Genomic DNA, 13703 nt, shown 5'->3' with positions numbered 1-13703 from the left:
TGCTAACATTCAAATCAGACTAAGGCCCAGCTCAACATGAACTCATGTTCAGAATTTAGGAAAACAGTAGAAATACATTCCACAAGAGAAAAAAATATAGCCAACAAATACATAAAAAATATTCAACATCATTAGCAATTAGGGGGATGCAAATCAAAACTACGCCAATTCCATCTTAACTCTAGTTCAATAGCAATCATCAAAAATACAAACTCTTGCCAGGTAATCCCAGCATTTGGGAAGCAGAGACAGGAAAATCACGGTTCGCAGCCAGCCTCTACTACTTAATGAGGCCTTTTGCAACTCAGTGAGACCCTGTTTCGAAAGAAAGAATAAAAAATAGGACTTGGAAGCTGGGCGTGGTGGCGCACACACTTGTAATCTCAGCGTTCGGGAGGCTGAGACCAGAGGATCGCAATTTGCAGACAGCCTCAACTACTTACTGAGGCCCTCCTCAACTTAATGAGACCCTGTTTCAAAATAAAGAATAAAAAATAGGGTAGGGGGTGTAGCTCGGAGGTCAAATGCCTCTGGGTTTCATCCACAGACGTGCAAAAAAAAAAAAAAAATAGGGCTGTGGGTGTAGCTCAGAGGTAGAATACCCCTGGGTCCCATCCCCAGTACCACCAAAAACAAAGAAAAATAAAATACAAACTCTACAAATGCTAGTGAGGATGTGGGGAAAGAGAAACTCTTACGCTCTGCTGGTGGGATTGTAAACTAGTATAGGCACTGTGGAGAGCAGCACAGCGGTTCCCCAAAAGACGAGGAAGGCGACCTCCGCACGACCCAGCCAGGCCACTCCTTGGCCGCTGTCTCAAAGAATTAAGGTTGCAGTACTCTAGTGATATATGCATACTCACATTTATAGCAGCTTAATTCATAGTATACAAATTATAGAACCAACCCACATGTGCAACAACAGATGAAAGGATAAAGAAAATGTGGTATAGACGCAAAACAGAATTTTACTCAACCATAAAGAAAATTATGTCACGCGCAGGTAAATGGGTGGGACGAGAGATCATTGTGTGCTACGTGAGATCAGCCAGGCTTAGACAGCCGTGAGTCATATACTTTCTCTCATCTGTGTAAGCTACACAGAAAGCAGGAACTGCAGCTAAGTGAGACCAGTAGAACAGTGAAAGGAGACTGGGGGAAGGAGCTGGAGAAGGGAAAGGGAAGGCAGAGAAAATAAACCCTTCAAGCCTGGCGTGGTGGCGCATGCTTGTGATCCCAGCATTCGGGAGGCTGAGACAGGAGGATCGCGGTTGTGGACAGCCTCAGCTACTTAGTGAGGCCCTTTGAAACTCAGTGAGACCCGGTTTCAAAATAAAGAGTTAAAAATGGGGCAGAGGGTGTAGCTCAGAGTTAGAATGTGCATGGGTTCCATCTCCAGTACCAAAAAAAAGAGAAAAGAAAGTAAACAGTTCAAACAATGTAATGTCCATATGTGAAGGTATCTCTAACCAATCTAACATGTCTAATTAGCTTTGAGGGGAGGAAGAAGCAGGTGGGATGTGGAGGAAACACACCCGTGGAGAGTGCACGCATCACTGTTCCCCTTGAAGTTCACTCCTGCGGCCTCCAAGGCCGGGACCAAAGCCAGCTTAGGGGTTAGACCGGTGCAGGGGCCAGCGAGACCAGAACTGGGGCCTCCCATGAGGCAAGGCCGCTGCTTGAGCCAGCGAGGTCTGGATCAGTCCACTGAGTAGCCAGGCCACTACTGGGACCATCAAGAGTGGGATCGGTACTTGCAACGCAGCATGCACAGAGAAATATCGCAGAAAATATAAATCAGACGCTTCTCTTAATCAGCAATAACTAGGAGGAAAAGGGCAACAGGAAGAGGTTGAGCTATAGAAAGGGCCCTATAGTGAAGCAACTAATGTGACCAATCAGAGGGTATGTAATACTGGAGGACGGAGCCTCTTTAAAACGCAGGAGGTACATAAACAAATGTATCAAAGTAAATCACCAAAGAAGCATGGGATGGGGGCCGGAGGAGGGCTAATTGGATGATGTGTGCTTGTATATCCTCTCAAGTCTTGTACTCCAATGTGATTGATATATGACTACAATGCACCAATTTAAAAAATAAATTAATAAAAATAAATAAATAAATAAAAAAGAAAAGAAAGTAAACAGTTCAAACAATGTAATGTCCATATGTGAAGGTATCTCTAACCAATCTAACATGTCTAACTTTGAGGGGAGGAAGAAGCAGGTGGGATGTGAAGGAAACACACCCGTGGAGAGTGCACGCATCACTGTTCCCCTTGAACCCCACCATGATTTATAATTACAAGTAGGAAAAAGGAGAAATAGCCAAGTAAGCGGGGAGCCATGCAGAGATATGAGCTGATTTGATCTAGATAGTCAGAGATGGCAGCAAAACGTGTGCTGTGCTTGTGACAGACAAAATAGAAAAAGAAATGTGTTAACTCCTTGCAAGCAAGATATATGAAACCTAAGTTAAGACACATCGATCAATAATTCTAATACTATGTATAAGATATTAAAAATGCTGTAAAATGTGCCCAGAAGATCTGGAAAAGCACAACTTCCTTCCAGCTGCAAGAAACAAATTAGCCAGGCGTGGAGGCGCATGCTTGTAATCCCAGCATTTGGGAAGCTAAACAGGAGGGTCTTAGTTCATGGACAGCCTCAGCTACTTATTTGCAACTCAGTGAGATCCTGTTTCAAAATAATGAATAAAAAAATAGGGCTGGGGTGTAGGTCAGAGGTAGAATGTCCCTAGGTTCCATCCCCAGTACCACACACACACACACACAAAAAAAAAATTAGAGATTGCGCTTGAGCTGCACCTTCCAGGGGGGGCAAGTGTGGGTCACATGGACACAGACGACACAAGAACTTCCCGAGGCTCACAGGTGAGGATGAGAAGTAAGGGATGTCACAGGGACCAGCAGGCAGTGCACACACAGGTGGAGCAAATCAAGTATCTACCGCTCATTTTGAAAACTGAGTTGCACATAGCAAATAATCAGCTACATTTACTGTTAATTGTATTATTATAAAAAGTACTTTCTTCTCATCTCTAGAAGTATCTGGTTCAAAAGCATCACCTTAATGAGCAAATAGGTGAGAATAGTATGGAAAGTACTAATTCAAATGTGTGGCACATGTTACAGGATCCATTCATGACAATTTACATAAAAATTAGTTAAATCTAGTCATTAGGATAATGAAAAGTGAAGGAACATAATAAAATTTATTCTTCTTTAACTTGTGAAGAAAGCATGTAAGCCTTCCAATTATTTGATTATAAAATGCCTTTATGGATCATGTTGTACAATGGTCAATCATCAGAGTACACAAAAAAATATATTCTGCCGGGCGTGGTGGCGCACACTTGTAATCCCAGAGCTTGGGAGGTTGAGACAGGAGGATCGCACAGGTTCGAAGCCAGCCTCAGCTACTTAGTGAGGCTCTCAGCAACTTAGTGAGACCCTGTTTCCAAATAAAACATAAAATAGGTCTGGGAGTGTAGCCCAGAGGTAGAAAGCCTCTGGGTTCCACCCCCAGTACCACCAAAAAAGAAAAATTATATATATTCTGTCATAGCCAATTTACAACATAATTTAAGTAATTTAAAAAACTCACAAAAATGGGCAAAATAATGTTTGGCTATGGTGGCATTAAAAGGTCAGAGAACTGTTATCCTAAAGAAAGACTATAAAACTAGACAAAAGTGTCGAAAGCAACCATTTGATGGTGCTAGACAGCCACAAAAGAAACAACAAACTGCCTGGCATGGGAGTGCATGCCTGTGATCCCAGTACCTGGGAAGCTGAAACAGGAGGATGGCAGGTTCAAGGAGTGTCAGAAGGAGCAAAAATCTCAGCAACCTAGTGAGACCCTATTTTAAAACAAAAGTTAGAAAGAGCTGAACACACACACACGCATACACGCACACATGCACACACGCACACACACAAAGAAACAGCAAACCAAGAGGAGCGGTCACTTGAGAGGCAGTGCGGAACTTGAGGTGAGAATGTCAGGCATCTTCAGCCTTCTACCCAGCAGTTAGCCTCCCTCTTGCCCAGAGGAGTCTGCCCAGGCCAAGTGGCAGCCAATAGCTTCGCTGCCAGAGGGAAATGACTTGATTTGAAAAAAGCAAAGATCTTCCCCAAGAGACGTTATCATTAAAAGTAGCAACTCAGTAGGAAACAAATGGGGCAAACGATATACCTGGCAGCATGAGGCTGCTTTTCCCATTAGGATGCATGAGCTGTCTATTGCCCTGTTACAAATGATCACTAACTCGGTGGCTTAAAACAACATATATTTATTATCCTATATTTCTATATTTCTGTAGTTCTGCATTCCCTGTAGTTCTTATATTTCTATAAGATCAAAATGGGGCTCACTGAATGAAATCACTGTGCTGCGGAGCTGGTTCTTTGCAGAGGCTCTGGGAGGGAATGTATTGCCTTGATTTTCCAAACTCTAGAAGCCTTCAGCATTCCTTGACTGGTAGTCCCTAACTGGGACCTGACTCCTCATCTGCCTCCCTCTCACACTTCTAAGAACCCTAGTGATTAAAATTTTCTTCTATTATGATCATCTGATTAACAGCCTCAATTCCATCAGCAACTATAATCTTCCCTTGCCATGTAACCAAACATACATATTTCAGGGGTCAGGATACCGACACCTTAGGGAGTGTCATTATTTTGCTTGCTACAGGGGCAAACAGCAAAATGGCCTAATGTCTAACAGGAAGACCCTAGAAATGGAAGAACCAGAGAAGAACGGAGTAGGTTACATCCCCATGCCCCTCAGCTGTTAGGAAACATCACTCGGGTTCACAGTTACTGGGAAACACAGGAGAGGGCCCCTTAGAAAGAGAAGAAGCGGAGTGAGAAATGCTGGGGCTCTGCGAGCCTCCCCACCTGTGCTCAGGCCGCGGGCTGAGAATTTGAGCCCATTGCTACCCAGACCTTGGCTGACCACTGAGCTACACAGATGCAAGGGTGCTAGAAAACTGTGCGGGGTGGGGGGGTGGTGTGCGCGTGCGTGTGTGTGCACAGAGGTATAAGGTGGCCAGACGCATTCCAGACTCCATGGATTAAGGCCACCCCAGCTAATAACTTTAACAAAAGGCGTGCAAGATCCTGACGTTGAAAATGACACATTGCTGAGAGAAATTAAAGATCTACATAAACGAAGGTAGATTAGAATAAATGAAGGTAGACTGGAAGACTCAGAATTGTTAAGATGTCACTTCTGTCCAGACTGACCTGAAAATCTGAGAAAACACAACCTCTATTAAAATTCCAATAGGCATTGTTAGAGAAATTGACAGTTTTAAAATATGAAATTACAGGTTGGGCGTGTTCATGCACGCTTGTAATACAAGTGCTTGGGAGGCTGAGACAGGAGGTTCACGCAGGTTCGAAGCCAGCCTCAGCTACTTAGTGAGGCTCTCAGCAACTTAGTGAGACCCTGTTTCCAAATAAAATATAAAATAGGTCTGGGAGTATAGCCTGGAGGTAGAAAAGCCCGTGGGTTCCACCCCCAGTACCAAAAAAATATATGAAAATATGAAGGAGAATAGCCAAAATAAAATTTAAAAAAAGATTATAAGCCGGTGTGATGACAGACGCTTGTAACCCCAGTAACTGGGAGGTTGAGACAGAAGGACTGCAAGTTTTAGGCCTACACATGGTAACTTTATGTGACCCTATTTTAAAAAAAAAATGAAAAGGACTGGAGGAGCAACTCAGCAGAAGTACTCCCTTGGGTTCCATCCCCAGCGCCACAAAACAGACAAACTAAAAGATCATAACTGGAGAATTTATACTATCTTACATCAAAACTAGGAAATTCAGAAAGATATCCTTAGAGTTATGAACAACTGATTTTCAACAAAGATCAACACAATGTGAAAAGACAATCTTTTCATTTTGTGTGTGTGGGGGGGTCTGAGGATGGAACCCAGAGGCATTCTACCTCCGAGCTACACCCCCTGCCCTATTTTTTATTCTTTATTTGAAACAGGATCTCATTAAGTTGCTGAGAGCCTCACTAAGTAGCTGAGGCTGGCTTCGAACCTGCGCGATCCTCCTGTCTCAGCCTCCCAAGCGCGGGGATTACAAGCGTGCGCCACCGCGCCCGGCTTTTCATGATTTTTTTTTATCATGACGAATAGATAACAAAATGTGGCACAGGTCTATTCAGTGGAATATCATCCGTCCATAAACAAACTACTGACACAAGGATGACCTCAACATTATGCTCAATCAAAGGAGAAGACACAATAATTTGTACGATTCCATTTATAAAAAGTTTCTAGGAAAGACAAACATGGAGAATCAAAACCAAATGAACGGCAGCCTGGGGCCGAGGCTGGCACAGGGGAGGAATGTGAACGGTGAGGGAACTTCCTGGGGTGACAAGTGTTCTATGACTGGATTAGTGATGGTTTACAACTGTGCATAAGTACAAGTCACTGAAATGTATGTTTACAGTAGGCGATGTTATGCCATGTCAATTATACTATCCCTCAACAAAGCTCTTTCTCAAGTAAAGAATAATGGAGTTCCCCAGCTGTGGCAGCCACAAGCAGAAGCTGAGCTGGCTTCTACTGGGGGTGATGCAGGGAGTCTCGTGACCTTGGTATTTGACCTCACTGTCTAACTCTTAAGCTTTCGTGCCCCTTTGAACCAAAGAACTAGTTTGTATATTTTTCCCCATGTTTTTTTCCAGTCCCTAAACAGCAGACAATTTTAACTTTAAAAAAAAAATGGTGACTGTTCTTCCAAAGGTTTCGCTTGTACACACTGAACACAGAGCATTTGCTTACCTTCCGTCCTGTAAAGGCAGCTCGATGAAGTGGAGTGTCTCCCATGTCATTCAACACATTCACTTCTGCACCAGCCTAATAAACAGGAAAATTATAAATATCTCCCAGTATCAAGAAGTATGAACATGAAAGCAATTCTTTCAAAATATATCAAGTAAGCCGGGCATGGTGGCACACGCTTGTAATTCCAGCTTTCGGAAGGCTGACAAAGGAGGATCGCGGTTCACGGCCAGCCTCAGCTACTACTTAGTGAGGCCCTTTGCACCTCAGTGAGACCCTGTTTCAAAATAAAGAATAAAAAAAAATAGGGCTGGGGGTGTAGCTAGGAGGTAGCTAGCTACTGGATTCCATTCTCAGTACTGCAGGGGGGGAAAAATACATCAAATACTCCGAAACTTAGAATAATTGTTCATATTTTTTGGTTGTCACAAAAATCAGTTTGATTCTTAGCAGATTTCCTGAATGATAAAAATTTACCAATACATCATAGAACAAAAAGGTGCTTTTCTTTAAAAATCTATACATCTTCACTCTACTTAATCAATTTTTTTACTTAGAGTGCTTTTGGGAAATTGAATCCACGGGCACTCTTATCACTGAGCTACATTCTCAGCCCCTTTTATTTTGAGACAGGAGCTCCCTAAGGTGTTGAGGCTGGCCTGGAACTTGCAAGATTCCTGCCCCCGTTTCCTGAGTAGCTGGGATTACAGGTGAGCACCACCATGCACAGCTCTCAATCCACTTTAGAAGCGGACATATGGAAAAAAAAAAAGGACAAGCATCTGCAAATGTAATACTATTTTCTCCACCACTAAGGCCATATAGTTTTCAGATTAAAAAAAATGATATAAGCTGGGCGTGATGGCGCACGCTTGTAATCCCAGTGCTTGGGAGGCCGAGACAGGACGATCGCACAGGTTCAAAGCCAGCCAAAAAGCTACTTAGTGAGGCTCTCAGCAAATAAAATATAAAAAATAGGTCTGGGAGTATATTCCAGAGGTAGAAAAGCCCCTGAGTTCCATCCTCAGTACCACATTTTAAAAAATTATGTAATTACTTAAATGTTCAGATGAATTTTAAGATTCAACCCAATTTCAAAAATATCCATCTGTGCCAGGCGTGGTGGCGCACACTTGTAATCCCCGCACTTAGGAGGCAGAGACAGGAGGATCACGCAGGTTTGAAGCCAGCCTGGCTGGCTTAAGAGACCCTGTGTCCAAATAAAAATATAAAAAATAGGTGTCTGGGAGTGTAGCCCAGAGGTAGAGGGTTTCCAAGGAACCCCAGTACCACCAAAAAAAAAATCTGTGAAAAATTGTTTAGAGAATCTGAACTATGAGTCTCAATTCTCAGTAAGTCAAGTGCTTAGATATTCTGATATTATTTTTTAATTTGGGGTACACTTTGGTTATATTTTCAATTATCATGCTTATAAAACTGAAGTTATATCTTCATTAATTAATATACCCACTTTTGCCATTTTAAAAACCAGTAATGTAAAAATCATATTATTAGTGACAGAACTTTAATTAATCAAGCAATTCTAACTCGTGCTTTTAGTAAAGAAAAATTAAGTGTCTTTAACGATGAGCTATTACTTTTAAAAAGCTATCATGGCTCAGCTGGCTTTTCTAAGATTTTTATCCATAATAAAATCATTTATTATACTCATTAAAAAATCAAAGCCATAAAACCTTTAACAGATCCTGGACCACTTGTCTATGTCCAAAATAGCATGCCAGATGAAGAGGTGTCCAGCCCAAATTAGACTTACTTCTTCCTAAGAAATGAAAAAAATAAGGTATTTTAGATATTATTTAGGCATTTGTACAATAACTGAGTTTTTCTGACCATCCTCCTTCAATACCCACGGCTCTCCTTCACAGTGCCCGGCTGCTAAGAGGCAGAAGCCCAGGCACGGCAGGAAGTGTGATGTGCTGAGGACTGGCACTCACAAGACCCAGATCAGGTGCCACCTCTGACTCAACATCCTTGTTCTGGTCTGGATCCTAAATGCTCCAGATCTCCTGTGCCGAGGGCGTGGTCCCTAGTGCAGCTGTGTTCAGAGGTGGGGTCTCTGAGTGAGGGGATCATGAGACTCTGACCCCATGCATGGATTAATTAAATAATGGCTTCATGGCTTAATGTTTTGGGGGAAGGGCTGTTGCAGAAGCGAGCTCTCTCTCTCAACTTCCTGGCCACCAGGGCTGAGCAGCCTGCTCCTCCACGGTTCCCATCAAGATGATCTCCCTCACTCCAGGCTCAGAAACAAGGAAGCCAAGTGACCATCATGAAAATCTCAGAAACCACGGCCAGAATAAACCTTTGCACCTTTTAAGTTGCTCATCTCAAGCATTTTGTTACAGCAACAATCCTTACTTCTTTCTTTCTTTCCTTCTTTCTTTCTTTCTTTCTTTCTTTTTTTTTTTTTTTTTTTTTTTTGGTGGTACTGGGGATGGAAACCAGGGGCCTTCTACCTCCGGGCTACACTCCCAGACCTATTTTATATTTTATTTGGAAACAGGGTCTCTTAACCTGCGTGATGCTCCTGTCTCAGCCTCCCAAGCGCGGGGATTACAAGCGTGCGCCACCACGCCCGGCTTACAATCCTCATTTCTAAAAGAGCAGAGGGAGACACAGCAGGGTCACATTCGAGCTACATGACTCCTAGCAGGTTGCTGGCTCTAAGGTCCCGAGGCTTTAACCATCTTGTCATTATCTAGCAGAGACACGGTTCTCTTGGCAAAACACTGCATGACAAGCAACTCTCTGAAAACCTGGATCACTGAGGGGAATGGACAGAGCTAAAAGTGGTGTGCAGCAACTATGAAAATCTTCATCCCCAGGAACACCCATGTTCACAGCAGCACAATCCACAATAGCCAAATTATGGAACCAATCCTGGTGTCTATCAACAGATGAACAGATAACGAAAATGTGGCATATATACACAGTGGAATTTTACTTAGCCATAAAGATCAACAAAAATTAGGATACCAGATGGGCTTCAGAGAGTGGAACAGAAACTTCAGCAGAGCCAGGGAGGTGGGATAGGGGAAGGGATGGGAGAGAGGGAGGATCAAAGAAGGAATTACTTCCAATGGCATGTATTTATGCAAGAACAGCAATGTCACTCTCAATACCCTGGATGGGGAAAGGGGTGAGAATGGAGAGGGAGCTGGGGCTGCCAAGTGTGCATGCATGTATGTCATTATCACCATGATTTACATTATGACGTGGGACTATAACGCACCGATAAAAGTATATGTAAAAATGAACAAAATTATGACATTTGCAGCAAAATGGACGGAACTAGAGAACACTGTGCTTAGTGAGATCAGCCAGTCTCAGAAATTCAAGGGTCAAGCTGGGCGTAGTGGCGCACGCTTGTAATCACAGTACTTGGGAGGCTGGGACAGGAGGATCGCAGGTTCTTGGCCAGCCTCAGCTACTAAGTTGCCCTCAACTTAGTGAGACCCTGTTTCCAAATAAAGAATAAAAAATGAGGCTGGGGATGTAGCTCAGAGGCAGAATGCCTGGGGAAGGAAGGAAGGAAGGAAGGAAGGAAGGAAGGAAGGAAGGAAGGAAGGAAAAGGAAAGGAAGAAAGAAAGAAAGGAGAAAGAGGAAGAAAGAAAGGAAGGAGAAATAAACTCAAGGGTCATATATTTTCTCTCATATGTGGAAGTTAGAACAAAAATAAGAAGGAAAAGGAACTTCAAAAGTCAAATGAGAAGAGAAAGCAGTGGAATGGCACAAGGGGTTAAAGGAGAGAGACGATGGTGGGGTTAAGGAAGCGAACAGCTCAAATTAAGGTTACACCCATACAAGGCTTCATTTCCAATCTTTCTAACATACATGGGGAGGGAGGAGCAGAGAGGGGAGTTTCTCCTAAGGGAAATCCACCAAGGGCTGTATGTTTGTATCACTTTAAATCTCACTATGATGTATAATTACATTGTACCAATAAAAGTACTTTTAAAAGCCAGTTATACAAGAATCCACAAAGAAAAAAACAGAAAACCCTTATCCTATGTGCAATCAGTAAACAGTATTTCCTGAAGCACAGGGAACTCTGTTAGCTCAACAGACAGTGACTAAAACACAGTGTCTGACTTCAGATAAAAATCTCAATTAATGAGAATATTGGGTTACCAGAATGCTAGAGAGTCCAATTAGATAAACAGGAGCAAAGTTAACAGCAGTGAAATGTCAGATCCTGGCAGCACAGCAGAGGAGAAGTATCACACAATTGAGTGCTGCAAACACTAAAGCTACAGAATTCAATTTAGCAAGAAGTTATCAAGGGCACTATAGTTTAGAGCTGAGATGGCTCCAAAGGCTTAGTAAAATTTTAAATCAGAAACCAGGCGTGGTGGCGCATGCTTATAATCCCAGCATTTGGGAGGCTGAGACAGGAGGCTCAGAGGTCCACAGCCAGCCTCAGCAACTCAGTGAGGCCCTCTGCAACTTAGTGAGATCCTATTTCAAAATACAGAATAAAGCCAGGCGTAGTGGTGCATGCTTGTAATCCTAGCATTCGGGAGGCTGAGACAGGAGGATCGTGGTCCGCGGACGCCTCAATTACTTAGAGAAGCCCTCTGTAACTTAGTGAGACCCCGTTTCAATATAAAGAATAAAAAATAGGACTGGGGTGTAGGTCGGAGGTAGAATTCCCCTGGGTTCCATCCCCAGTACCAAAAAAAAAAAGAAAAAGAAAAATTAAGTCAGGCTGCGAGACTCCAGTCCTGTCAAAGTCTCAAAGCCCACCACCCTGGGGTCTAACAAAGCCCAGGAACCTGCTCCAGAGAAGCCCACAACCTGTGTTAATGACTATGGGCTTCTAAAGCCGGTGTTAATGGCTAACGCAAATTGTAGGAGCTGCCTGCATTGTGCACAGGCCTTGCCCCTGGATTTCAGGGTCTGAATTGACAGGCTCTCCAGCCACACAGGCAGTACCCCACGCACACACGGGACTGCAGTGCCAAGTGTGTGCTCGTGATCGTCTGCCATTCCCCCAAAGTACAGCATCTGCTTCCTCTCACCCGCCCCGTGTGCCCTGGGGAATCCCTAATTACACAGTTGATAAATCCCAGAGCCTCCGTCTAGCTCAATGAATATTTACCTGGCCTTCTCTTTGTTTGTTTGTTTGTTTTCTTTTCATGGTGCTGGGGATTGAACATACAGGCAGTCTACCTCTGAGCTAAACCCCAAACCAATTTCTTAATTTTGAAAAAGGGTCTAAGTTACTGCAGCTAGTCTCAAACCTGCAATCCTCCTGTGTGAGTCTCCCAAGTACTGGAATTATAGGCGTGCGCCACTACATCCAACTTTCACCTTCTGTTCTTAAATGAAACTTAGCTCTTCCTAATAATGATCCCCCATTATCACTCAGGTAAATGTCCCTATTCCCACATCCCCACTCTACTTCACTGAACAGAAGCCATTAAAAAAAAAAAAAAAAATCCTGTACAGACGGTACACGCCTGTAATCCCAGTACTTGGAAGACTCACACAGAAGCCCTGCAGCTTTGAAGCCAGCCTCAGCAACACAATGAGACTGTTTCAAATAAAAGAAAAAATAAAATAGGGTTAGGGGCCTTAGCTCAGAGGCAGACTGCCTTTGTGTTCAACCCAGAAGGAATGAAGGATAGATGGAAGGAAGGAAGTATGGATGGAAGGATCGCAGGCAGGCAGGCCCCCTGCTATCCTTGTCAGTAACTTCTCCACTCATGTTTCAAGCTCCCGAGCCACACCCCCCTCACATATCTCCTCTGAGGCACCTGCCAGCCTCCTCTGGCTCGCGCCTACGCACACAACTGTGGGCAACATGGACCTGGCCACCTCCTGGGGACCTGCTGCCTATCTGAGAACCTTCTCATTTACTTGGCTCCCCTCATGTCTCCCAAACTGCCTCTCCAGCAAAGCCCAACCTCGGCACCATTACGAACACACGCCCAACTTTTCAGCCTGATCGTGTGGGTAAACCAAAGACTTTTCTTTGATTTAATTAATCCCTCAGCTTTTCCAACTGTTGATGTACATAAACAGCTCGTCTTTGCTTTCTCAAAAAAATCCACCGTGTGTTTCTTGATTTTCCACATTAGCTTTTTTTTTTTTTTTTTCTTTTTTGGCAGTACTGGGAATTGAATCCAGGTCCTTGCAGGATGCCAGGGAAGCTCTTTCCCACTGAGCCTCATCCCTAGCCCTTTTCATTTTATTTTATTATTATTAATTATTATTATTATTATTATTAGTAGTAGTAGTAGTAGTAGTAGTAGTAGTAATAGTAGTAGTACTGGAGATTGAACCCAGGGGCATTCTACCTCTAAGCTACACCCCCAGCCCTATTTTATTCTTTATTTTGAAACAGGGTTACACTAAGTTGTGGAGGGCCTCACTAAGTACCTGAAGCTGGCTGCGAACCTGAGATCCTTCTGTCTCAGCCTCCCAAGTACTGGGATTACAAGCCTGTGCCACCACACCAAGTGCTCTTTTATTGTTTGAGATAGGGTCTTGCTAAGTTGTCCAGGCCACCTTGAACCTGCAAGTCTTCTGCCTCAGCCTCCCTGGGAGCTGAGATTACAGGCATGCCTGCCATGCCTGGCAACATGTTTTTTTTTTTTTTTTTAATCAATATCTTTGCTTTGCTATCATTGTATCAGCACCCAGAAAAATTCAGGAATGTGATAAACACACTAGCTGTTTCTCCATAACCACAACCAGCTTGCAAACTAATGGTGAATAAAAATAATGGAGCCCTGTAGATTTATATACATGAAGTCAGAATCCCATGGCTACGCAAACCTTCATATGACGCCCTGTTCCAGCGTCTCCCGTACCTTCCACGACAGGTATTTCAGTCCCTCA

At 43.4% G+C, this 13703-nt stretch overlaps 1 protein-coding gene across 1 annotated transcript in view; it reads right to left on the bottom strand.

Moving 5' to 3' along the window:
• Positions 1–13703, bottom strand: part of OSBPL1A (oxysterol binding protein like 1A) — a gene marked incomplete at both ends in the record, with an annotated part of 217349 nt that overhangs the window by 190977 nt on the left and 12669 nt on the right. Inside the window, 2 exons of the mRNA XM_080714416.1 lie at positions 6836–6910; positions 8530–8615. Of these exons, the coding sequence (XP_080570542.1) occupies positions 6836–6910; positions 8530–8615 (161 nt within the window). The remainder of the gene's footprint in view (positions 1–6835; positions 6911–8529; positions 8616–13703) is intronic.

This window comes from Muscardinus avellanarius (genome assembly GCF_963383645.1).
Source record: "Muscardinus avellanarius genome assembly, chromosome: 17".
NCBI lineage: Eukaryota > Metazoa > Chordata > Mammalia > Rodentia > Gliridae > Muscardinus > Muscardinus avellanarius.
The sequence above is the reverse complement of the archived record's forward strand: the minus strand, read 5'-3'. Positions and strand labels throughout refer to the sequence as shown.